Raw genomic sequence first — 27,132 nt, 5'->3', positions numbered from 1 at the left:
TTGAATGAGGGATGCTATTGAAACAGATTATGAAATGAGTCGGTTTGTTTTGCGTGTTTATGGTTAACACAGTAGTTTCATGTTTTCTGTTTCATTTCAAGGTATCAATGCTGTAGATGGATGGAAGAGGCTTCCCACAGGAAGGTGCCACCAGTCAGTTGTGCCTATGTCCCTTTGGCTGGAAATGCAGAATATGAATTGATTAGTTCTCTCTAAGCCATTGCTTAAAATATAACGTTTTGGATCCAATACACACATTGTTACAAGTAACACAAATTCCTATTAAATATTAAAAGTAGTTCTGGTTTATTAATCAATGGGGAAAACATCTTCTCCGAAAAACTTGGAATAAATCCAAGGACCAGTCTTTACCCAAATATATGGGTAGCACAGTTTATCACATAGAAACTCCATTAATCATCTGATTTTCCGAATCTGAAAATCGAGACTATTAAGATATTAAGATTTCAGAGATTTCAAGTCACATTATAATGATAAGCGTTATTCATAAAACTTGTTACCTTTAAGAAGGTGTAAGTGGCAAACCATACTTCTTTTTTTTCCTCCGATGTGAATCCAGCCTCAGACTGAGTGAACTGTAATAATTATGAATTCATTACAGAGTCCAGGTGGCCTGCAGTTGAAGATCAGCAACCATTTTTGCCTCACTTAATTCCAGCCTTTTGTTCTCTGCTGGAAAATAAGTGTGGACATTGAAGCTTGAGCTCTCAAAGCAGTTGGCTAGAATACTTTTGTCAGAATACAGTACATTTCTATTACATCAGAAATATATTTTCATTTCTTCTAATCTTCTTAAATTGGGAGGAAATTTACGATAGCAATTATGAAGATTGTTTTATGACATTCTTTTGTCAGTTTGGCTTTCTAAAAATCTCTTTTTAGATTATTTCTCCTGTTGAACATAGTAAAAATATTGAATTTCTCTTAAGAATTCCTAATAGGTCAATAGATTTACCCTCCAGTGATATCTGTATTATTTCTTTCTCGTCTCATCAAAATGATGACAGGTAAACTATATTTTTCCTTAAACACCTGTTACGATTAAATTATGCAAATTATTAAATAAAAATCATACAACTTTTGGAAAGTTAGTTCAACATGAACTGAAATGGCATGCTGTTTGGAAATTTAGTTTGAGATAAACTAAAGTGGTGTGTTTGTTGATGCCAGAATGTTCAGCTTCAGTAAATATAATAAGCTCTTGTGCCTTGTATGCGCTATTTAAAGTTTTTTTTTATTTGAGTCCAGTATAATTTATGTAAATGTTAACAATTAGAATAATACTCTGTATGCTTTTTTGGTACTGATTTTGAGAATTTAAAGCAGATTATCTTTTAAAACTGGACCAACTAAGTAATTGGTAATCAAAGAGAAAATGGTAATAAACTTTTCAAAATCTTTGGTAAACCAAACATTCAACACAGAATAAACTAGAAGGCCAGAGGATAATGGAATAAAGGATCATTGCAATTACTTATCCTTCCTAAAACTATAGTTTTATGTTAATTGTGCTTATGGAAGAAACAATGTCAGCCAAGTCCATTGTGTAGTTTGAGTGCAATTCTTTAAACAATAGAAAAATCTGCAGTCTTTCACAGATTTGTTTTAAGCTAAAGAGTTTCATGTGACAATCTGCTTCAAGAAATCTCAGAAAATAGGATAACATTTTAACTTTCATTTTAGAGCACGTTTTGGTCATTTTTTAAAATACCTAAAGTGCCAGACTGGAACCTGTAGCTACTGCTAGAAGTCTTAAAACCAACAGCAGCACAGGATGTATTAAGAATTATATGAAGTCAGGTTTGTGTTTTTTTCTTCAAAGCACAGTACTGTTAGCTGTTTTTGTGGACAGGATTCGATTAAGTATTCCCTCTTGTCAAACGGGAAGCTAGGGGAAAAAGAGGGATTTTTATCCTTTACTCTGCTAGAGTAGTGTTAATGCCCCTTTCCCGCAGTCTTTTATATAATTAAATACATGTCAATACACATTAGAATCAAATTCGAAAAAGTTCAAACAATTTCATTGTTGTAATTGTTCCCTTTCTGTTTTCATATAGTGAATAACCTTTAAAGGGTTGTTCTGTTTTGTTTTGTTTTGAATTATAGGAGTTATAGTTTTTGGAGATGATTGCATATCTCATTAGATATGCAATATAAATTTATCTGAGTGAACAAAGTGCTTAATAAATAGATCTACATTTTGTACATATTTATATAAAATTTACCTTTAAGTATTTACTTTTAAAAATTTAATGGCTTAACTCGAACTCGAAGACACATATTTCAACTGTCCTTATTGTCCATTAAACTGATAATTTTGATTTTTGTTTTTATAGATTTTACTATATAGGAATCAAGATTTAAGAAATTTTGCATTAAAAATAGTGTACCAATGCTTCATATATGTTAGTTATTTGCTATTATGTAGGGAAGAGGATTGTTATTTCAAAGATATATTAAAGAACAGTTGCATCTGAATACAATCATGATGCATTCAATGAAGTTCATATCCATGAATTCACTCCTAATATACCCTAATAAAGTGGTTGATCACCTTCATTATCTGTCTATAAGAAATTGCCTTTGCACTGACAATGTAAATTATTTTAAGCATAAATTTTCCTAATAGTTTATTAGAGCTACTAATGGCAAAATTCATGTCTTCAATGTGGCCATAACATAGGTCTTTGGGGGAGGGGTGGTGAGAAGATAAGGTATTCACTTCGTAGTAGTTGATTCTGAGGACAATTAGAAACAGACTATAAAACTCAAGTACACTGTAATCAAAAGACAACTATTGGAAACATGGCATATGTTGACAAACTCTTAACTAGGGAAATCAAAGATACAAATCATGTTTATAAAAAATTACGCACGCAATCATGTGATTCATGCTTCAAGAAAACATGAAAAAAGTGTTACTCCATTATGTTATAAACTAGCAGATTTTCCCTATTTTGAAATACATGTAAACGGGCTCGGCTGATTCTGAAGTCGTACTGTATCCTTTGGTATTTACTTATATTGTCAAATACTTGTTTGTAAAAGTGATGCTTTGATCAAACATAGATACAAACCTCAGAAAATGGTAAATGCAAAGCAGTTTACATTGTAAATCATGAAGTTATCCTCCAGCACAACCATCCCACCCACATACCTAGACTACAGATTCTGATCTGTGAATATTTTGACCAAAGTGACATTTCAACAAGTGGATTTTTCACAAATAACACGTGTTTAATATCTTTCTGCAGAAACGTGTTCTCCTAAAGCAGAAAACCACCTGGCTTAATCCCAAATGTTTTACACTTCTTTGCCACATACTTAGCCAGTTCAGCACCGATTTCCTCTTATATGTGGAAGGAGACTATGTTACATACCTGAAGTATTTGTTACTCTTTTACAAAGATACCACTAGAATTTTCTCACTTTGCCTTGGTAAAAATTCCTAGATTCTACTTTTTATTGCAAGTGTTAGCAATTTGATCTTGTAACGCCATGAAAAGCATTAAGTAGAAGCCAACATTAACCTAGATTTTACAACTGAGCAATCTGTTGCCCACCACATTTCCTTTAGAATTTATTACCAAATGAGCTTATTTTGTTACAGAACACAGGAAATTGTTATACTTTATAATGTTGCAAACCATGCATTTTCCTTTTCTCTTTTCCATAAGATTTATTTTATTATAGTAGTGCCCTGGCTTGTAAACAGTGGACATCACTGAAAGGATGAAATCAAGTAGGCTTGTTTCAAAGAAACTCCTGTCAATCAACTATGAATATGAAGTATCTCCCAGAACAATGTTCAGTGTTTCAGGAGACTCTGAAACAGGGCACCCATTTTTTTTTCCTTCCTCAAATACTCTCCTTGAAATGTGAGCAAAGAACTATGATGATGCAGTCCAGGTATCTAATAGCTCAATCACCAACACCCTCTGAGAATTGTTCTTATACCAGCAAAAAGTTCAAATACAATAATCTGGGCAATGCCAACAGAAAACACTTTTAATCATTTGCAGACCTTTGTTGTTGCAGGAAAGTGAGGGCAAAAACAAACTGGTTAAAAATGTTCAAAAACAGACCTTTTTGATGTTCATAGCCAGTATTCAGTATTTCTGTATTGTTTACAATTGGGGGAAAATGTGTTAAGGCTAATCATCTGAGTGATTTGAGTAGCAATTAAACCAAAGGGACACTTTTAATAAGTTATTGTAAGCCCTGGTTTATGGCTAGTTCCCTATTGCTCAGGAAAAATAGTACTACTTTATGGTTTATGAAAACAACCTATGATTTATGTTGCATCTTCCAGGGAAGGTTTAACAGGACAAGGAGCTGAATCCTACCTGAAATTAGTAATACTTAATATATTGCTTGTTTGATGGATAAAGGTGCTTAATCAATTGAAAAAAAAAACGCATAATGCTTCAAGGTAAAATTCTGTTGATGCTGAATTTAAAAAGATACTACGGAATGCGTCAGTTCTCCTGTTGTATTTTTCTCAGTTATGAGAGCAAGGCTATTTTGTCAGTTTAGATTTCGTGTCTTTTTCTGTCAGTATGTATGGCTCCCTAAAGTGTACTATTAAAAACATCTTAAATGAACTAATCAAACACTTACTGTGTGAAAACTGAATACTTTAAAAAGCGACCTAAATTATAAACTAATCTTGGAGTAGCACGTAAATGTGCTGAAGTTATTTAAAAAACATATACTTAGGCAAGAAGTAGAGGACAGCCCCAGAATGGCTACAATGAATGGAAGAAAAGTCTGTATTCACACATATAGCACAAGAACAAGTTTTTATTATACATGGGTTTTGCAGTGATACAAGACACCTGCTCACAACTTACAGTATTAATTTTTTAGAAAGACAAAACAGGTATATGGCATGAGTGAAACAGTTCCCCATTAAAAGCACTTAAAACCTATGACATGGCTAGTAAGATGTAAAATATTAAGTCCCCTTGGGGTCTTGCAAACTTGTATTTCCTAACAATTTGGAAGCCATGATGATAGTCTGAAGCTAAAGGAACTCCAATTTCTTGGTATGGTACTAAAGATTCTTGTCTTTTGGGAGAAAGAGCCAAAACAGAAGGGTGTGACAGCAGTGAATTTCCCCTCCTATGACAATAAAGCAAGAGGGCAGATAATATTCATGAATGCTTCTCGTGTACAAAAAATTCCTCCATCCCAGGAAGGAGAGTATTGACCAGTTTATCTGTAAAAAGAAAATGAAGAGCAATTTTGGAGAAATGTAGCTTGTTCATTCGCCTACAGACTATGGCTACAAAGCAATGAAATGGACTTCTAAAGAGAAATTGCTCGATTGCTTTTATACTAAACGTTAAATGTAACTAATGCTATAGAAAAGTGTTTAGAACAAATGGAAATTGTCTAGTGATAATGTACATGAATCTTGTTTTCTTGGGACTTTCACTCTATGGTGACATTTTTTAACTTTCAAAACCTGAAATGAAAATTCTGCAGGGCTTGGATGTGTACAGTCCTACGTTTCTATAATGTCTTAATAGAAAAATAAATGACAGGTAACATTGTTATAAATGAAACTCTCATATAAATTACACCAACATAGCAAATGGCATGTGTGAACAGGCCTTCACTACAAAGCACCGACACAGAATAATCAGTATTTTTCCTATCTCTTTATTTATAAATTCTAACAAACACATTTATTTTATAGACATGAGATAACATATGCATTCATAATTTGATTCCACCTCAGGTTGTCTACCCAGAGGAACCACTGCATTTGGCAATGCAGATGAAATAGCAAACAGGGCAGATACAGACCCTTGAGTGTCTTCTAGTAGAGAGGTGGACAAGCCTTTTTTTTTTTTTTTTTTTTTGAAAAGGGCAGGTAGCAAATATTAGAGACTATGCAAGCTAAGACAAAATGAAGGACATAACTTAGATACTCAAGGAAACTTTTCACAAAATTTTTATTCTAAAAATTGAAAACTCAAAATATCGAGTACAATTTTTTTTTTTTTTTTTTTTTTTTTTAGCAATAGAGGTCTACTAATGGGAATAATGGGATTTTTTGGCAGGGGACGGGAGGTAACATTTTGCTCAATTTGGGCTGAAAGTTGGTATCCCCTCATTGGAATAAATTGAAAATGTTAATCTGTTAATGCTGATGTGTAATGAGATTTCACATATTTCATCTTTGAAAATCTTTTCACACAAATAGTTCAAGGTACTGCTAAATACTGACACATCCACCCATGAGCATGTCATTTTAGTTAAGCATATTCATCACTTGTAAGGCATTTGTAGGATTCATCTTTTTGGTATTTGCCCTTTAGCATGTCATTCACTCAAGATGATTCATTTCCAACAGAAGATTAAGAGGAAACTCTTCAATTGCAGTTAAATGCTTTTAAAATTTAAAAATTTTCTTTGCACTGCATCAAGGTCCAGAAAACTGCTACAGGAAAATATATCCACTAAAAATGGATTTGGCAATACAGCGCTCACTGTTTTGACTTCTCATAGCACAGAAAGTATATAAAGCAGCTTGACAATCTTATTTAAATTTTAGTTTTTATTGAAATGAATTTACCATATTATGTTGTTGTACCTTGTAATTTCAGGTCAAATTCATTAAGAAACAAACATTTTCAAGTCTGTGGCAAAAGTTAATTTCCAAAGTTACCCGGTGTTAAAAAACAGTGGTTGAGGATGGTTTTTCTCATTCAGAAAAATCTCAATGTCAGCCCAGAGCCCAAAAAATAAAAATAAATCTTTAGCACTGCTAAGCCATTGAACGCCTGTGTGGCAAATCAAATCAGGATATTCAGCTTCTGTTTCTCACAAAAAATTCATGGAACTGACGATGGTTAAGTCAAGTCCACAAGAGCAAATGAAGTTCACTGTTGACCAGTTCAGTAACACCGATATTTCCTGCGAAATACCTGCTGATGAATAATCAAGTGAATAACTTGATTATTACAACTTACATTTTCACAGGCTTTAAAATTTGACCAAATAAACTTTTTTTCTGCTCCATGCATTTTTCCCAGCATCAGTTGCATCACATCTTAGTAGATTCCAGTTCAGGTTGTACTGTTTATCAACTTTTTTGAAAATATTCCCACTTGTACTTCCATACAAATTCTTCAGTCACTTCAAATCCAGCAACGATTTCTCAAAAAATAAAGCTAGGCAGTACTGACTAGTAAAAGGCATAGAATTAACAGTGTCATTTGATGTTGTGTCCAAAATCCTCATTCTTCAAACTACTGTTCTCATCAATGGGCTGATGTCTTAATTTTCTCTGGACACATTTCTTTGGGTTGGTTACTATCTTCAAGCATGATATAATTCAGCATTAGTAAATGGTTTTCTTTGCTTGGCTAACAAATAGGCTACTTGTAAACATTTTGGTTGCAGCCTCATTTTTATTATTTTTGTGAAATTTTGCTGTGATGTTTCATTTAAATTTTCTAATTCTTCTGACTGTTGCTTTCCCACGAGTTGGGAATATTGTGATGTTCGTCTGATACTGTCAGTCTATTCTTTTACCAGTTACGGTGTCCCTGCATTATAAACACAATGTACCACCATATAATAAAATAGTCCATATTCCAGTGTGCCTTGGAAGCATAACATTCAAAGATACTTTTCTTTTTCTGAGATACAGGCCATAAACTGGTAGCAGAAAAAGTAATAAATCTAGCAATACACAGGGCATTCCAAATGCTTTCAGGTTATATCTGCATCACCGTGATTCTGTAGCTTGCCAAGCGGCAATGTGAAACAAGACACACATACACAGGTTCTGTAGCAGCTACTCAACTTTCCCATTATAGCAACAAAGTATGCATAGATAATATGTAAATGATTGTGGCTGCATTCCAATAAAAACTTACAGATACTAAAATTTGAATTTCATGTAATTTTCAGATGTCAGGAAATAGTCTTTTGATGATTATTTTTCCCAACCATTTAAAACTGAAAGCCATTTTCAGTTCATGGGCCACACAAAAACAGGCATCAAGCTGATTCTGGCTACGGGCCATAGTTTGACAACCCTTGCTCTAGTAGATTTAACAGAATATATGAGTCTGTAATTAATGGCTCAGGAACACTAAAAAAATTATCAGCCAAGTATCTTACATCTAGAACCTAGACTTTACAAACATTCAGACTGTCTGGAACAAAATAAAAAAGTAAAACTTAGACCCAGTAAAAGTCAAAATATTCCTCTAAGAAAGTTACACTATACGGGTGCTCAACCTACAATGAGTTTACATCTGAAAAAATACTAAGATGCATTTAATGCAGGCAACAGCATACAGTCCCCCAATTTACGATGTTCAACTTAGAGATTTTGACTTTGCAATGGTGCGAAAGCAATACACATTCGGTAGAAACTGTAACCCCATTGTCGGTCCTAAGGCGCTCCTAAACTTTTGATGGGGTTACCTCTCAATACACCCACTGTAAAGTTGAAAAATCATTAAGTCAAAAGATAGTAAGTTAGGGATTATCTATACTTTTTAGGGACAGAAGCCAGAACTGATACAAGTTGTGAGATTGAGCAACTATGTGGCTAATAAAAAGGCAATCTTTATCATTCCTATTTCAAATCCAGCATTGATTTCTCAAAGAATAGCTGAGCTATTCGTTGAACAGAATTTAAATATTAGTTTTCTCAACTAACAAATCACAAGCAAAAAGAAGCTTCACTTCCTTTTTTACGAAGACAAAAGAAAAGCCAGTTAGAAACTTACTACACTGTGTTAGATTTTTTAAAAAGCCACAGTTATACCAAATGTATTTACTTTGTGAAGTACATCCTTCGGAATAAATGCATTCCTGGAAAGGAGAAACAGAAGTCAGTCCTTAGTTAGCTAGTTGAGGTACTCATAAAGAACAAGAATAAGCCAACACCTGAAATGCAGAAAACTCAGATTGATTTTTCAATTAATGGACTAATAATCATCTAGGGTTAATGAAGGAAGTTACTGAATTTTGTTGATTTGCCCAAATAAAAATGAACAATATCCCCCAAATGAGTATTTCCAAAAGAAAATCACCAGTCATCAACATTTATAAGAAAACATTTTGAAGCCTTTATTTACAAAAGCTTTAAAAACAATAATACCCTCTGTTTTGCAAATAATGTTTTGTTTAAAAAGGACCACCCAGTTACAGCACTGTAATATCATGAATAAACAATGTACAAGGGAGACAAACCAATGTGACTAACATTTGGAGATTTGCTAATATTACTGATTGAAGTGTAGGTAACACACATTATAACCTGTAGTCCATCATTTCAGGGTGGAGTTAATGATTACCAAAAAGTCTTCCTACACATGCTCTGGTCTGGTCACATATTCTGCATGGCTAAATATTTCACAGTCTCTTTTGTCAATATATATAAAATAGATTGCAAAGATATACACAAAAAAATAAACAAGCATTACACTCCTCAGGTAATTTTATTAGCTATATATATATATGAGAATATATATATATATTTTGTTTTGTACCAAATTTCTCCATTATTTACCTTTATAGCAATTATGAAAGCACAATTTTTGTCCTCTAATTTAATCTGGTACAAAATATACCTAAAGACTTATCTTTGGATTTTAATAAAATTGATTTGTGTAACCAACAAATCAAGAGCATCATAAGTATGGCTACAAAATTTTTTTTAAAAAAAAGGGTAAATGGTGATGGAATAAAAATAAGCAGATCAAGGAAGTGTGCTATCATAAAATAACTGTAGCTTCAACATCTTGAGTACCAGTTTCCTGGCAGATACTAAACATCCAATCACAAGGGATTTTTCCTGAAGGGTGTAAAGCTGGTTTGAAAATTCTTCAGTCACAGAGCAGCCTACACATGCCAATTAGAAACTGACAGACACTAGATGTGCTTGGAAGATTAAACACTACGTACAGAAACAGCAGTTACTAAGCTCCTCAGTAGTTTCTTGTCTTTTTAAGTTTCGCTGAATCGACAGTTTGCACAATGTGCTATATTCTGTGGGTCAAAACCAAGTAAATACTGTGTAAAGTTGGCAGATGGTCATTTTTCCAGCTAAGATCAAGAAAAAACAAATTTTCTGATAAAACAGAGGTTTTGAGTCAGAAACACTCTCTAAAGTGCAAAACTGATGGTCCACAATCTCAAATAGCTAAAACTCCTGCAGAATGGAAGGGAGAGACATGAAACAGGGAAATAAATTACAGTCAGTGCTAGTTAATTTAGGAAAAGGGAAAAATAATCCAAACTCAAGTAGGTAAAGTTTATCAAAATATTCAATGATGTAGCTTTCCCCACTCTCTGTCACACACGCTTGCTAACAAGTATATTAAATTAAGGCCAAATTTAACCTGAATGCGTTTTTTTTTCTTTTTATTAAGATCTGAGATAGGAACGGTCATACTTAGTACTGAAAGGCAGACAATAAAATGGGCCATGAAAGGGGGGGGAAAGGTACTGTCTATTGTTCAAGGGATTCAACCAGAGATAAAACCTATATACAAGCATGTGTGTAGCTCGAAATAAAATAAAAAAAGGACTATTTCATGTCATGACTGCTTGTTGGCTTCCTCTTCATATGCATTCCCTGTGCCATTCTGTACATAGGATGAACCAGAACCAAGGCCATACAAATGACCACAATATTTGGCATCATCAATATGATCTTCAAAGAACATCTAAAAAGGAATTTTGAAGAAAAAAAAAAAGATAATTTTAACCAAAAGGAATCACTTGTAATTTATATTTCAGCAATGTAAGTACTGACTGTTCACTGACAATAATGATGGCTCTTTTCTATGGTGTTCCTTTGAGGCTACGCATTTCAGTTCAATGAGTAAGACCAATGTCCTCAAAAGTACGGAGCTCAGAAACCAAAGAGACTACAAAAAAAGTGTATAAATGCATGTCTTTTCCATTTAGACCATTTTTATAAGAATTTGTCACCATGGAAAAATAGATATTTATTCCATTAATTTAACAATACTCAAGAAGAAAGCCAATGATGGTGGGGGAAAAAAGTTTAGGTTCATAAGCTGTCTTAAATCTCTGTGCAAGGCTGAGCTGGCTATAAATCATCAAACCATAAAGTCATGGACAGTAAAATCCAAACATTCGCACTCTATTACTGTCCTTGAAGAAGCCAAGAAAAATAAATTAGTGCCAGAAATCCACCTTTAGTTAAATAAACCATTAAGACATTTTTAAAATGCAAAGCTAAAAAATCCAAAAGGTTATTTCAATTATCTAATGAAACAATGGGAAGGAGTCCAAAACAAAATATTTACGTGTCATGAATGGATAGTCCAAATCACTTCTGAATGAACACTACTTAGCAAAACAGCTTTAATGCTTTCTATTATCAATACATTGCTACAAAAAGTCTTAAATTCTCAGTCTCAGTCAATTTAATGTCTAAGAGAAAATATACTCAAATCCACAGCGAATTTTTGCAAAAGGGAAAACTTATAGTCAAGAAAAACCTCACTTGTTTTTGCACAACCAATTTTCTTGTTTACCTGTAGCTACGTGTATCTGTGCATATCACCTAATTACTTAAGAGTAGATAATGGGTTAAGTTTCATTCTTCCATACCTAACATTTTATACTCAAGGAACTGATCTCTGCCTTTTGCCATTTAAGGAGGGTTTTCCTAATGTGGTTTCTGATTCAACTACTACGTTGGATTTATCTGATCCCTTCAGAATTCAACACCCCTTTTAAGACTCAATCCAGTAAAAGGCCTGAGTTCTTCTCTATAAAATCTTCAAAGCACTGAAAAATGACATGAGCAAATAACATGTTTATCACCAGTTTAAAGCCTAAAAGGGGCCATGCTAGAAGAAACCTAATATAAAGATTCCTTGCCTTGTAGAAGGAGCACCAATGGGAGTCAGAAAAGAACTCTGGAGTTCTCCCACTAGTAATGTGTTTCATCATGGAAGTTATTAGCCTGTTTTCTCACCTGAGAAATAATATGGTTGGGCCTACATGATTTCTCAGGTAGTTTATGTTTTAAAATTTTTGGTTCTATGATGAACATGTTCTCCCAGTTCCTTCTGAACCACATTTCAAGATGACTTATTTCTGAATACTTTTAAGTGTAGTGGATGTGACTCATATGGTATAGCTAATTATATCTTTACTTAGTAGGTACTTGTTGCCCAAAATCTTTGGCCACAAGATTTTTAATGTTCTCAACCTAACAACCAACTGAGAAAAAAGGCAGTGATGTCTTCATACTTCTCTCATTTTGAAAAAGGCCATTCCTGTGAGCAATGAATCAGATCCTGCCTGATGTTGTGGTCCTATCCGTTCCAGCTCTAACTGTTCTGCCACCTCCTGTAATCCACCCTAGAAGAAATAAAAATTGCTTGTCAAGGAGAAAAATATTACAACGCCTAAATTCACAAATTATAAACTTAGACGCTGACCAAAATAAAAATAAACTTTAGTATGTAAAGGTGAATCTTGTAAAGATTGGGGGGAAGAAACAGAAAATGTGAATTACTAACGTATTTGTTGAATGCGGAAAAAGTATCATTTAATAGAAAACGAGATCCTAATTGGGAAAATGTATCATCATCATGTTTTAGGGCATATGACAGGTAAATACTTTCCTAGATATGGGAGGGAAGCAGACCATATATAGGGTAATATTTATCAAGTACACTCATAGTCTATCAATCCAGTAATAACTGTAAATCTGAATAGCTAGTATAAAACCATCTTTTTCATATTTTCTTAAACTTCCCACCATCCATTTGTAGTTTTCACTTCATTTTTATAAAACAAAGCCATTATGAATAACCAAATCATTAAGAATATGCTAAATGCTTCACTATGGTTTTGTTAGTTAAGACGAGTATATGCACACAACTCCTTAGAGTGGTCTGCTATAATCCACCTATGTTAATACTCCTAAGATTAAAAAAGAAAGATGAGAGTGTAAAGAAAGGAAGAGAAAGACAGTAACAGGAAAGAAAGTGGGAGGAGAGGGAAGGAGAGTAAAGGGAGGGGAGAATAAGAGTAGAGAGTGAAGGAAAGAAACACCAACAACAGAACAAAAATTCTTCTCTAAATTGTTAAGGCCTCCACCAGCAAAATGGCCCTTCTGTGCATCACAGCTTCAAACAAGGCTTTGCACAGCAGTTGCTTCTGTGCTAAAAATAGCACGAGGATTAGGTATCATTAGCAGCTGCTTAGGAGAACAGAATAGAACTGAATAGAACAGCATGGCTGACTATAGGTCAAAAAGCGCCTTTGTCGTTAACCTGAATTTTAACACAGCAGGTTGCTCAGGACACATTCAGAATATCTGTACTTAGAAACTTCCCAGTAACCACCACATAATGAGCAATAATTTGGTTCCCTGTTCCTGAAAACTGTCATTATACAGACATGTCAATTAAAAAAAAAAGTCAGATGAAAACACATAGGCCTCAGCATGCAGTGCTTTCACAGGGTGGGCTTTCTCAAGTACGGGACACCCTACTGCAAGTTCACTTACTGGAAGTCCCCTCAGATTACACAGAAGTCTACTGCTACAAACAAAATAATCTTTCTTGAAAATTTCTCTAGTCATATGCTGACCATATCCTGTATTAAAGGTAAACACTGGCCAAAAGAAAGCTTCTCATCTTCAATTATCTGTTAAGATCAGCGTGACCAACATGGTAAAACCCCGTCTGTACTAAAAATACGAAATTTAGCTGGGTGTGGTGATGGACACCTGTTAATTCCAGCTACCCAGGGGGCTGAGGCAGGATAATCACTTGAACCTAGGAGGCGGAAGTTGCAATGAGCCAAGATCATGCCACTGCATTCCAGCCTGGGCGACAGAGCAAGACTCCGTCTCAACAACAAAAAAAGAATTAATGTTTAGAATTTAAAAATACATGTTATGCAGCGTCAAAATATTACTACTATCTAGGCAGGACCTACACATTTTTCATAGTACTTAACTGTAACAAGCTGACATCTTTCAGCCAGAAAAACAATCTTTTAGCTATGTAGTTTAATCCTAGGAACATTATCCTATCACTAGAACTGACAAAATAATTTCTAGACAAGATAAGCCAAAAGGAAACAAAAACTTTTGCCACATTACTGAATACATCTGCATATCGCTGGCCACCTTAGATTCCACCTTGTAAGAACAGATTCTATGCGTCTTGGGAGAAAGAAAGAACTTACACTGGTGTGCATATGAGAGCCTCACTGTCCTCAGATTTTTGTTTTGGTTTGTGATTTTCAATCTGGCAAGCAATGACAAGAACCTGACCTAAGCCTGAAATTTGTTGAAAATTCTGCCTTCTGCCAAGACATACTGAAGCTCTGAAAAAAGGATTCCCTATAAATTATGTATGCAAGAAAAAAAAATCACATGACCAGATAATATAATTGCATTTACTGTAATACTTTAAAATACGGTTTAAAACAACATCCCAGCCTAGGGTCTCATGACAGTCACTTGGTCTGAACAGTGTGCTGCTGTAGGTAATGCCACCTGAAGCCTTACTTTGAGATTTTTGCAGCTCTTCATGAGGTACTTCACATCATAAATGACAGGAAAAAACAATCGAAGGATCTCAAAGAAGTCAAGTTCTTCTTCAGGCAAGTTAGAGTTGGTTAGGATTTTGATTAAGTAGCCAAAGTCGTAACCGCTATAAAAGGGTTAAAATAATAGAGAAGAGGGACACATAAATACTATAAAGATTTTTAAAAAATGTTTTTATGATTCAAATTTAAGGAAGTCACACTACAGCCCTCCCAAAAACATTAAAGAGAAGTGCACACAAGAACAGAGAAAAGAAACATATTGAGAACTATAATGGGAAAGTGCTGTCATCTTACAGTATTAAGAACTTTATCACTTTATTATTCAGAGATATCAACACAGACCTACACTACCAAATCAAGCCTACGGTCACTAAAATACTATTTTGTTGATATATGAATAGAGAACACCAAGAAGAGTATCAGGCTGCCCATAGGTGTCTCAAAATATTTTTTTAAAATAACTATGGAAATGGAGAAATAAAGATGAATGGAAACTTGGCCAGAAGAGTTAGCAAATGTAGCAAGAGAAGTGGCATTTGGTAGGCAAAAGTAATGCAAGTCATCCCACCTTTTACATAAGGTGGTCACATACTTTATCCAAAGAATAATACTGTAACAAGGTATTTTCACTTCTCTTAAATGACTGTGTTAAGTAGTCTCTCCCTTTTCTTCCTTCACAATTCTCTTCCTCTCAGTGTGGCTCCCTAAGAGTCATTACTAATGGAAATGTTGCACATGGAAGTGAAGGGTAGTAGGAAATAACTACTCTCTTGATCATAAAAATGCAAACTCCCACACTCTCAAATCCAGACCTCTTCTCCCTTTGTCCAGCCTTTTCCACAGCTTTCTGTCTCCCTACACTCCCAGGCCACTTAGACACATCCGTCCCTTTTCTACCTTTCCTTCCAGGACCTCTGACAGGAAGCCTATATGACATTTGCTTACTAAAGTTAAAAGTTTAAGATTATATTAGCACTTAGGATTTATAAACTTCTTAAACTATTCCTTATTACTTGAAATAGATTAGAATATGAGGAAAACAGCTAATGATATTTAATGGAATAAGATCTTCTATCTTGATATTCAAATATATCAGTCTAACTTAGATTCTAAACTCCAAGAAGACATGAATGAATCCTGTTTGTTTTTGTTCATCTTAATACCCAGTGCCTAGTACACTGTATTTTGTCAGAGTATTTTTTAAATGGAAGGGTATGTCATATACAGTAAAAGGGTAGGGCAATACTTTCCAGTTCTTTTGCATGTTCATATCTAGGGAAGACAAAAGACTAAGAAAAAGTTATTTGTATCAAGAGTCTTAAGTTATGTTTCCTAAGGTACAAGTTCAAGTGCAGAAGAGACAAAAAAGATGACAGGTAAGAATGAGTGTGTTCAGTACTTACAACTCAACAATTTCTGGTTAGTACACATCGAAGTTGCCCACATACACAGTCCTTCACTATAAACATCCCACAGATCAGAGACAGAAACTAAACCATGCAGGAGACTCAGATTTAAAATAAATGTGTGAAGTGCATCAAGTATGAGAGTATTAACATCTATGTAACACAATGCTTTTTCAAAACCTAACGAAAGCCAGTATCATTCTGAAGGTTACTTTTAGTCCTTGAAATGTCAGTTTAGTTTTCTTCGATGGGAAAACTCTTTCTCATACATGGAAATCTATTTCACAAAATTGGAATAGTTTCCTTACCAGAAACACTCTTAAGTAATCTAGTTTCATAACAATAGAGAATTTAAAGCCACCACTTATTGAGAATTTACTGTTTATAAAGTATTTTAGTGACCATTAAAACAAGTCTTCAAGATATTTCTTCTAAGGGATGCCTTATCACTTTATTTAAAAAAAAATTAAAATCCACCTCCACACCCATCCCTAGCATTTTCTCTGCTGTTTTGAGATAGTACTTATCACTCTCTAACAAATCACAATGTGAACTCCATTTTTAAAAACTGTCTGCCCACCCCCATGAGAATATAAACTCCATGAGGAAAATAATTTTCGCGTGTTTTATTCACAGCTTAGTTCCTAGAATCTCATCTCAGTGCCTGCCGTACGGTAAATACTCAATAATGTTGTGTAAACGTAAATGAACTGTTTCCCCTGTAGAACATTAAAAACTAAGGTATAGAAATAGTAAAAGAAAACCCCGGGTAACACCAATTCCAAATGGCATTGCTGGATTTAAACCAGCGTCTTTCACTTTTTAAAGAACGCGTACTGTTTCCACTATGCAACATGCTTCTCCCAGGCAAAAATGGATCCCATATTTTAAAACTAACCTTTAAGTAGATCAACATTAGCCTCCTAAAAGTTAGGAGACAACTCTATATGGCAGTCAACTCTTTCTAGAATTAAACCTGAAATTGCTAACATAGTGACCCAAGTAAGTGTGGACCAAGTATGAGATGGAAAAACAAATGCCATTTTCAATGTAGTCGTTTTACCTATGAAATGACAACCATTTGACCCCTTCACAGAGGACCACTCCAGAAGTCATAAGAAGTTCTGCAAAGTACTGGGTTTCAATTCCTTCCTCCTCATGTTTTTTAAACTGGATACCAGATGTTGTTAGTAGCTCTATAGAGTCCTGGGCATACATGTCCTCCCTGGCAGAAGAAAGAGAAAGACAACATTCAAACATGCCATTAACTTCAAACAAGCTGTTCTTCTGCTTACATCTATAACTACAGTGCCGGAAAAGAGACAGAGGATTGGCTTGAGTCCACCTGTTTCAATGCTTTACATATATGTAAGAAAAATGCAATTTAAATACAAGGGTCATTATTTCATAAAAGTGTTTCGAATAATAAAAAATCATTCAAAGAGTCCAAAGGTGCAACTTTAATCTTTATTCTATTAACTCTATTAGCCTTTCATACTTAAATACACTTAACTGGGTTTGGAAAAGGGTATCTTACTCACCAGGGGCTACCATCACAAAGTAACAGACAAGTTTTTTCAGAGACTCTCAGTCTCAGCAGCCACTGTAATGCTCCCAGATAGAGCTGCACCCATAGCTGTGGGGCATATGCCCATCTCCCATGCTCTCAGCAGCACCAGTAAGGAGACCCAGTGGAAAACGTCTCATGTGGATGAGTTAAACTACACTTCATCTTAAAGGAGATGCCTCCTTTCACAAATGATGAGCCTTGCAAATGCCTCCAATAAGCAACACTGTTTAAAGTTAAGGACTGTGCTGTAACAGCAATAATTTCTTCTGCCAACAATCCTATTCCTAAAAGACTGCCTTATAAAATCAAGCCAGGAAATCTAAATATAAACCAATTCTTCAAGATTTCACTGAAGCGAAAAAGAAAGCCATCTCCAACCACAAATATATTTCCAACCACAAATATATGTGTATCTGAAATATTAAGTTCCCAAAATACAGTATATCTGTATCTGAAATATTAAAACAAAAAAGTTACCAAAATACAGACACATTTTTGAGAATATGTGAAAAAGTATTTTTTATTTACTTTTTAAGTTGTAAGAATACTGGTTTCTACCTCTTGGCAAAAGGAATTCCTATTAAACACTTGACAAATCTAAACCATGGGGTATATTTCACTTGGGCCAAAAGTATTGTTATGGTTAGTCCTTTAGAAATCAATTTATTTCTAAATGTCTGAAAAATTATAAAACAAACAATGGAAATATTTCAAAAGAGAAGAAAACCACAACAATCACTTAAAAGTCAGTCTCCCCTAGAAAATCCTTTAGGAAGGGTAACAGAATAAACCCAATGAAGTAGTTTTTTTTTTTTTTCCCCCAGTGAAACCATAGCTTTCCTATGCTAAAAATATGTACCTCAAAAAATTAGAATCTCATTCATCAGGTCCCAGTGCTTACATTGAGGCATGCCTTAGCAACCATAAGCAACGAAAGGCATAAAAGATTCTTCTCCAGGCACGCATCATTCTTGGCCATTTGCCAAGGTGTAGGTATACAAGTAGTTTAGACCTTTTTCTCTTAAGTTTCCAGTAACACCCTTCACCTGTTTACTTGCAGCATATGGCTTCACCCCATACCTGCTTTACAAAGAAACATCAGATTAATATTCCTGTCTTTCTTTACATCTACCCATCTATGTGAAGATCTTTCTCATTTAGACACCAAAGACAGCTTGCCTCATCGCCAAAGCTAACTGCTACCAATGCCTTAGACGCTATTCCATGCCATCCCTCAAAGGACTTGTCAAGTGCCTTTCTTTATCCTAACGTACAACTCTTTAACTCATGAACACTCAGATATGTCTGTGCATTATCCGTAAAACAAAATAAAAACCACTAATCTGTTGATTCTGCTTTCCCTTCTTCAGACAGGGTCTGGCTGTCATCCAGGAAGCAGTGGCTTAAACACGGCTCACTGCAGCCTTGACCTCCCGGACTCAAGCGATCCTCCTTTTGCAGCCTCCCAAGTAGCTGGGACTACAGATATGCGCCACCATGCCTGGCTAGTTTTTCTATTTTTGTAGAGACAGGGTTTTGCCATGTTGCCCAAGCTGGTCTTGAACTTCTGAGCTCAAACTATCTGCCCACCCTGGCTTCCAATTGGCCTCCCAAAGTGCTGGGATTACAGGAATGGGCTACTGCATCCACCCTCCCTTCTTATGGCACTCTCTATCTCCTTCTTTACACTGCCACTTTCCTTAAATGAAGCATTAGCATCCTTTCTGTTACTACCGAACCCAAGATGCCCTGTAATTTCTACTATCCTATTGAATTACTGCAATCACCAAAAGTGATTTTTTTTTTTTTTTTTTTTTTTTTTTTGAGACGGAGTCTCACTCTGTCGCCCAGACTGGAGTCAGTGGCATCTCGGCTCACTGTAACCTCCACCTCCCGGGTTCACACCATTCTCCTACCTCAGCCTCCCAAGTAGCTGGGAATACAGGTGCCCACCACCACACCCAGCTAATTTTTTTTGTATTTTTAGTAGATATAGGGTTTCACCGTGTTAGCCAGGATGCTCTCGATCTCCTGACCTTGTGATCCACCCACCTCGGCGTCCCAAAGTGCCGGGATTACAGGCGTGAGCCACCATGCCCAGCCTGAAAATGATGATTTTTTAAAAATTTGTTTTAATCCTCTTTGACTTATCAGTGACATTATTTCCACAGAATGCTTTTCTTTTTCACAGCCCATCAGTACTCCACTTCAATTTTCATGGATGTATCAACTCCAAATTCAGATTGGAGAAAATTCCCATAAGTTACAATTCTAACTCTCAGACTTTGGCAATAGAGAGAAAACAGAAGAGTTACAAAACACTGAGTTATAAAGGCCATGACCAACTTTCCTCAGTACTAAATCCCTAGTGTCTAGCACTGTAAATGACACTCATTCTAGCCACCCCATTAAGAAGTCAATTTTTATCGTTCTTCAAAATTTCCAAGATTCTCTTCACGGTGCTCTCTCTATATTAGGCACTACACGTTTATCTTCCAAATGACTTCTTCTACCCAATGTTTTTCACAGTATCCTTCTCCTTAAACATCTCCTAACATCAGTGTAAATCAAGCTTGTCCAACCTGCAGCCAGTGGGCCACATGTGGCCCAGCATGGCTGTGAATGTAGCCCAATACAAATTCGTAAACTTTGTAAAACATTTTGAGATTTTTCTTAAAACATTTTGAGATTTTTTAAATCTTTCTTAAAACATTTTTGTTTTCCTTAAGACATTTTGAGATTTTTCTTTTTTTTTTAGCTCATCAGCTATTGTTAGCATTAGTGTATTTTATGTGTGGCCCAAGACAATTCTTCCTCTAGTGTGGCCCAGGGAAACCAAAAGATTAGACACCCCTCGTGTAAATGGTAGTAAAACTTGGTAGTAAACTTTAGCAGTCGTTTTTGAGTAAGACGGAAAAAATGTCACTTAGAGGCTGTACTAAGAAAGCAGTCGTTACTAGAACAAAGGTGTTTCTACAAAAGGAAACTGTTAATTTCACCCAAACTGAGAAGCTGATGGGTTATCTCCTCACGTACTGAGATCATAATAGTATCGAATTTAAAAACAATGTTCTAATTGACTTGAACAAAAAGTAACATGAAACAAATGAAATGGTAAAGCACTAATTTTAATAAAGGTTCATCATTTGAGAAAAAGGACATGAGGCAATTTTCAGTGTTTCAGAGCTTTAGTTCTTATAAAAGGTTATCAGTTTGAGTGGAGTGCTTTTCACCCTTTATAACCGGGGTGTTCAATCTTTTGGCTTCTTTGGGCCACACTGAAAGAACTGTCTTGGGCCACACATTAAATAATCAACAACAAAAAAATCTCATGTTTTAAGAAAGTTTACGAATTTGTGTTGGGCAGCATTCAAAGCCATCCTGGGCCAAGGGTTCGACAAGTTTACTTTACAAGGTTCTGTAGACTGTGCGTGTGTGTCTAGATACAGATACTTTTTAGAGACAAAGTATCACTCCGATGCCCAGGCTGGAGTGCAGTGGTGCAATCTAGATCACTATAGCCTTGAACACCTCAGGTGAAGCAATCCACTTGGTTCAGCCTCCCTGTACCTGTAGTGCTAGCTACCAGTACCTGTACCTGTACCTATAGTGCTAAGACTACAGGTACACAGCCACCATGCCTGGCTAAGTTTTAATTTTTTTTTTTCGGAGAGACAGAGTCTATGTTGACCAGGCTAGTCTAGAACTCCCGGACTCAAGCAATCCTCCCCTGCCTTGGTCTCCGAATGGAGAGTGTATTATTAAACCCAAAAGAGTGAAATGGAGAGTCAGGCTAAGCACAGTGTAATTATAAGCGATACTACTATACCACAGGCATCATTACTCTGCTTTTCCTAAGCCCTACTTTCGTAAAATTGTGTATACTAAATATCTTTGTTTATTTGACAAAGAACGGGAAGAAAGAATTCATACATTGGCACTACCATTAATTGCCTACAGCTTCTTTTACTATTTTATCTACCAGATATTAATATATATGACACAAATGTAGGATGTAAAATAGAAGAACAATGCAATATTGCAACATACAGTTAAGTACTCACTCAACGTTATCAATAAGTTCTTGGAAATTGCAACTTTAAGCCAAAAGATGGATAACAAAACCAATTTTTACCACAGGCTAACTGATAAAAACAAGAGTTAAGTTCCTAAGGCATATTTCTGGTCACAAAAAAATCACCAAACTTCTAGATAAAGATCAAAATACTTCTAATATTAAACAATGAAATAAATGTGAGCTATATGTAAATTTAAGAATGATTAATAAAAACAAGATAATTATTTGCTCCATTATTCAGCTGAGGGGTGAAGAAAGCCAGAGCCTATTCTGGCAGCTCAGGGCACAATGTGGAAACCAACCCTGGTCAGCACATCATTCCGTGGCACGGTGCACTCACACAGATACACCTACTCACTCACACTGGGACAACTTAGCCACATCATTTCACCTAACATGCACAGCCTTGGGATGTGGGAGGAAATCAGAGGACCCGGGAGAAAATCCACATATACATGAGAACGTGCAAACTCCACACAGATAGTGGCCCGGGTCAGGAATCAATTTTATTTTTTATGAAGGTTACCATGAAATAATGTTGAAGAAAATGACATTTGAGGTCCTGCTGTAATTAGAATATATTAAATATTCTATTTACCCAACTTACAGTTTGCAAATAATCTGCCCTTCTCCAAAAACATCTAAAACTTCCCTTAGCTATCAAGACTACTTCTACTAATAATATATAAATATTATAACTAAGCAAACTGGGTGGAGACCCAGGGCTTGAGTTAGAACGCACATTCTGACATATGATAAACACCAGGCTGAAGGATACTACTACTTCTCCCGTATGTAAATTAAGAGACCTTTTGTGGGCTGAAGTGGCAACATAATGATTACATAATACTGACTTGTAAGGAAAACGTACCCAAGGTTCCAGAAAACGTCTTACTGCATTTGACATGTAATCTACTCATAAACTGGAATATGAATGCAATAAAAATCTCTACAAGAAGGATAAATATTATAAAAGGCTATATTTCAAATTGCACACATTTTTGACAGTAAAACTAATGTAGGATTATTTTTTCTATCAATAGTACTTTCAATACCCAAAGTTGTCCAAATACAAAAAAAGTTGCAGTCATATTTTAAATATAACATCTTTAACATCGAAGTATTTTTTTTGGTTCCATAGTAAAAAAGAAAACCATGCTTTTGAAATGTTATGTTTCATATATTTCCAGGATAACTACACCAATTCACCTAGCATGTCACCATACTTGAGAAACTGGAAAACATCATTCTCAGTAAACTATCGCAAGGACAAAAAACCAAACACCGCATGTTCTCACTCATAGGTGGGACTTGAACAATGAGAACTCATGGACACAGGAAGGGAAACATCACACTCCGGGGACTGTTGTGGGGTGGGGGGAGGGGGGAGGGACAGCATTAGGAGATATACCTAATGCTAAATGACGAGTTAATGGGTGCAGCAAAACAACATGGCACATGGATACATATGTAACAAACCTGTACATTGTGCACATGTACCCTAAAACCTAAAGTATAATAATAAAAAAAATTTAAAAAAAAGAAAAAAAAAGTCTGGGTTATACAGTTATTTCCCACTTACGTCAAATTAAATTTAAAATTAAACTGCCAAGTTGAAGTTCCTGGAGGGTATTCTCCTTGCTCATTCATAAATGTCAGTCCTAGCTGAATTATCTTTAACAAGTCTACGTTACACCGCAATAGTTGGTATTGATAGTCAGCATTGCTCCTGAATTCTCCAATGGGTCTTGCAACCACACCTGGAAACTCGGTGTCCTGTAAAATAGTTTTAAGATTCATTATGTACTGAACAGTCAAAACTACAATGCACACATTCTTAATTTTTGACGCAAATCAAAGAATCCTACAGATGATATTCTACACATTTATATTCAATTACAAAGTATATTTTAAATAGAAAGAACATCACTTTTTAGAACCATAAAACTCTATAAACTTAATAACCTTTCCTTAAATATATCCAAAAAATTACTACATATGAAATACATGTGATAAATGTAATCAAATACTTACTCTATAACCAAGAAAGAGGGGAAAATCATAAATTCCTATCTCCCAAAGGACACGTGAAATGACGCTCACAGTATTCCAATGCTAAAACCAAGTTTCTTGAAGAACTGGTTCAAAAGAGGGGAAAACGCCCTGTACTTTCCAACTGCTTCTCTGAGACACGGTTTTTCTCAACACCAAAATCCTAAGAAAAACATCATTAGCTTCCTAACTTCTCTGGCTGAAACAATATTCTCTCTATAGTCCACAGAAAGCATGTTGTCAAGAATTGCATGCCACCTAGTGACTCTTGTAGGATATTATCACTTCTCTATGTTGCCATTCTTTATCATCTGAGAAATTAATGATCACTATGAATTTCCATTGGTTAAGAAAACAATTTTAGTTCTAATCATGGGTAAGTACACCTTTATCAAATAGTATGTCATCTACAAAGAAACAGTCATATTTTAACCAATCAACCTGCTCCTCCCCAAAGTAATGCATTTATTTTTATTAAAAATACTGAGACCAAGATACATCAGTTTAGTATTAGAATTGGAACTAGGGTTAGCTAAGAATAAAAACTACCTATCAAGTCACTATGAAACAGTAAAGAAGTCAGTATTTCTCTAAATTCAGCGCAATTCAACAGTCACTTTATTGAATACTGTATGTGTTATGCTAGGTGTTGGGAGAGAAAGGATGATTAAAGCACTTGCTTTATGGAGCTAATAATAATCTAGTGGATGCAGAAAACAGTAGGGTAGCTAACAGATACAAACACTATAACGGTAAAGAAGAGAAATCATTAACTGGGTAGACAATCTAGGCCGACCAAACAGCACATGCAAAAGCAGAGTTGCTTTGTAACACAGTATATTCACAGAACTCCAGTGTTAATTATGAAAACAAATTGCAGACCAACAACGTTTCACTGGCACATCTGATTTGTTTGAGAAAGAGCACCCTAGCTTCTGGGAGCTCATGTGGTACTACCAGCGAGGCTTTGGTATTGCTAGCAGCAGACCTGGCACTCATAGCTAGGCCCTAATGTTCTCCTGTTGAACACAATTTCACAGAAGTTCAACCTCAAATAAGGCCACTCTGTAATCACGTCTGAACGAGGACAAAAAAATAAACAATGTCAAACCACAAAATGACCAAGTATCTCCATCCTGGCTAAATGAATGACTGTTCCTTCTCTGCAGCTTTAACCTCATTCTAGTCTCTCATTTAAGACTTAGTAAGATATCCAATCACAGAATTACCCCAGCTTCCTGACCACATCCAGTCCACAGTAAAGCCCTGCTTCCCTTTCCTTCCCCCAAGACCATCTGACACAAGCCCAAATCCTTTCTAACCATCTCTTATTCAAACGGCCCATGGTTCCCATGAATTCCAATGCGTTTTCCCTCACTGCAATGAGGGATAAACCCAATCTGCCAAATCACAGGTGTATTCCTGATGGATTTTGGCTGGAGGGCAGTGACAAATTTTTCTTTTCATGGTGAAATTAATCCCTAAAAATATCAACCAAAAGGGGTGAATTCAAGACTTTAAAATTTCCTTTTCCTCCTTTATATGAAGCGTTTTAAAGATCTGCTTGTGGGCATACCATAGCAACGTAATTATATTTTCGGATAACTTGACGAATTTTCTTCATCTCTTCATCCAAGTTGCAAGCCCAAACTTCACAAATTCTTTGGCTATGATCTACAGTTGCCGCTGGCATAGTGAGGGCACAAGGGAGTCTAGATGCCAAGCATCAAAATGTTATACTTGATTGAAGATTTGTTTCATAAAATATTTTATCCTTTATTTATGTACCTGTCAAAATAAAAAAAAAATATGAAGACCAGATATATCAAATCTGAATCACAGAATAATTGACCCGGCAGGAACCTAAGAAGTTATTTATTCAGTTCTTGACTCAAAAAAAAAAAAAAAATCAAAGTTTAGAAAGTAACTTAAGGTCACATAGCTAGTCTGTAGGAAAAAAAGGACTACAGCACAGATTTCCTGGTCCTAATTTCAGTTACTTTAAAATAGCTTTTTTACACATACATACTAATCATATTTTATAACTTTCCACTAAAGATTTATCTGAGTTCAGCTACTCTGCATAAAACTTTATAAAGCCATCCATTTCCAGACAAAAATGAAAAATTACTTATACACGTGTGACAAGATCAGATGTTACCATGGCAAAGGTGGTGTTTATTTTTATTCCTCATTAACAAAACCATCAAAATCCGACTTGATAACAAGATCTACTTTACTGGCATTTATTCAAACTAGACTAGAGGGGTCAAAAATGTTTGCAAATGCTCTGAGAAAAACGTAACGGCCACGGAAAATTATCTGAATGTTCGCAGTTGCAGAAGGGAAAAAGAACACAATAGAACGTCTAAAACTCAGAGCATATTCCCTGGTTACCAAAGACAGATCTCACATTTCTGGTCTATAAACAGAGTTCGTGTTGATTGTTGGGCAGGGAAATTTCAAATCCTTCTGCATTTTTCATACAAATTGGGAAAAAAAAAAAAACAAGAGTAAAAAGAGAGTCTTATGACTGTCTTCTAAACTCTTAAGAGTCAGAAATGTAACTTCGAATTCTCCAAGCAAAGAAACCAAAGGAGATCCAGGACACCCCTCCTTTGTAACTCTCCCACCCCGACACACACACACACACAAGCACAAAAACACACAAACTTGGAAAGACCCTAGTTTAACACTGCTTTCCTCCACCTCTCTACTGCAGTCCCAGAAGCCCCGAAGAGGCACCAAAGGCCTTCTCATTAGTGGAGATAGCATCTCCGTACTGCAGTTCCCCAGAGAAACCAGAGGACGGCACCGAGGCATTCAAGTCATAGATAATTCTCTTCCCTGGCAAAGCGCCAGTGCGAAGGTGCTGATAACACTGACTGGAGCTACAGTGACTCCCAAGCACTGCTGCGTGAAAGAATACGAAAAGCTGAGGAACTAGGCCACCGCCCTCCGCTCCCAATTTCCGTCCCACTTCGAAGCCCCAGGTACAAAGCCCTTGCGTCATCACTACGCGCCAACCCGTTGACATACCCCCAGCCCCAGTTACCCAGCCCCCCACCCGCCGCCAGGATCCTTCCCCCGGCAGCTGCACTCCAGCTGGCGCCATCGCGCAGCCTCTCAGGTTCATCGTCCCCGCCCCCTTTCTACTTCACTAACCCGCCCCTCCCCCCGCAAGGCTGCAGCGGATGCAAGATCTACTTGTGTCGCTGAGCTCGCGCTCCTCCTCCTCCTCCTCGCCATAGAGACAGCACCCGGCGGCGGTGGCGGCGGTGGCGGTAGCGGCGGCGGCAGCGGGTGCCCCATAGACACCTCTCGCCCAGCGAGGGAAAAGGCGAGCAAGAGCTGCGCCGCACCGTGCTGCGCCGTCGCTTTTCGCACGTCCTGGCGGGGGCGCTAGATGATGACGACAC

General features: G+C 36.1%; 2 protein-coding genes across 7 annotated transcripts in view; one reads left to right on the top strand and one right to left on the bottom strand.

The window, feature by feature from the left end:
- Positions 1-9,709, top strand: part of ZDHHC2 (zinc finger DHHC-type palmitoyltransferase 2) — a 76,433-nt gene extending 66,724 nt beyond the window's left edge. For both annotated transcript variants that reach the window (XM_055287188.2, XM_063613262.1), the window contains one exon: positions 102-9,709. The gene's annotated coding sequence lies outside the window, so the exon portion shown is untranslated. The remainder of the gene's footprint in view (positions 1-101) is intronic.
- Positions 9,099-27,132, bottom strand: CNOT7 (CCR4-NOT transcription complex subunit 7). 5 transcript variants are annotated; one of them, XM_055287218.2, is made up of 8 exons: positions 26,921-27,061; positions 25,290-25,501; positions 23,244-23,437; positions 19,620-19,685; positions 17,077-17,238; positions 14,567-14,711; positions 12,289-12,399; positions 9,099-10,724 (listed from the first exon to the last, which is right to left on the bottom strand). In XM_055287218.2, the coding sequence occupies exons 2-8, from the start codon at positions 25,404-25,406 to the stop codon at positions 10,596-10,598; spliced, it is 924 nt and encodes a 307-aa protein (XP_055143193.1). In that variant the 5' UTR covers positions 25,407-25,501; positions 26,921-27,061; the 3' UTR covers positions 9,099-10,595. The 5 variants fall into 5 exon arrangements, with proteins under 5 accessions (XP_055143193.1, XP_063469399.1, XP_055143200.1 ...); XM_063613329.1 differs by lacking the exon at positions 26,921-27,061 and adding an exon at positions 26,423-26,661; XM_055287225.2 differs by lacking the exon at positions 19,620-19,685 and having other exon boundaries at positions 26,921-27,132.

Source organism: Symphalangus syndactylus, chromosome 1, assembly GCF_028878055.3.
Source record: "Symphalangus syndactylus isolate Jambi chromosome 1, NHGRI_mSymSyn1-v2.1_pri, whole genome shotgun sequence".
In the NCBI taxonomy this organism is placed as follows: domain Eukaryota; kingdom Metazoa; phylum Chordata; class Mammalia; order Primates; family Hylobatidae; genus Symphalangus; species Symphalangus syndactylus.
The sequence above is the reverse complement of the archived record's forward strand: the minus strand, read 5'-3'. Positions and strand labels throughout refer to the sequence as shown.

Bases quoted from the DNA above. Each gene is read 5' to 3' on its own strand.
- CNOT7 (XM_055287218.2), bottom strand. From the start codon at position 25,406: ATGCCAGCGGCAACTGTAGATCATAGCCAAAGAATTTGTGAAGTTTGG. The intron at 19,686-23,243 runs GTAAGTGGGAAA...CATCATTTTCAG, and splicing joins AATTTTAAATTTAATTTGAC to GCTGGGCATGGTGGCTCACG. The intron at 12,400-14,566 runs GTAAGGCTTCAG...TATTTCTTCTAG, and splicing joins AGAGCTGCAAAAATCTCAAA to GGTGGATTACAGGAGGTGGC.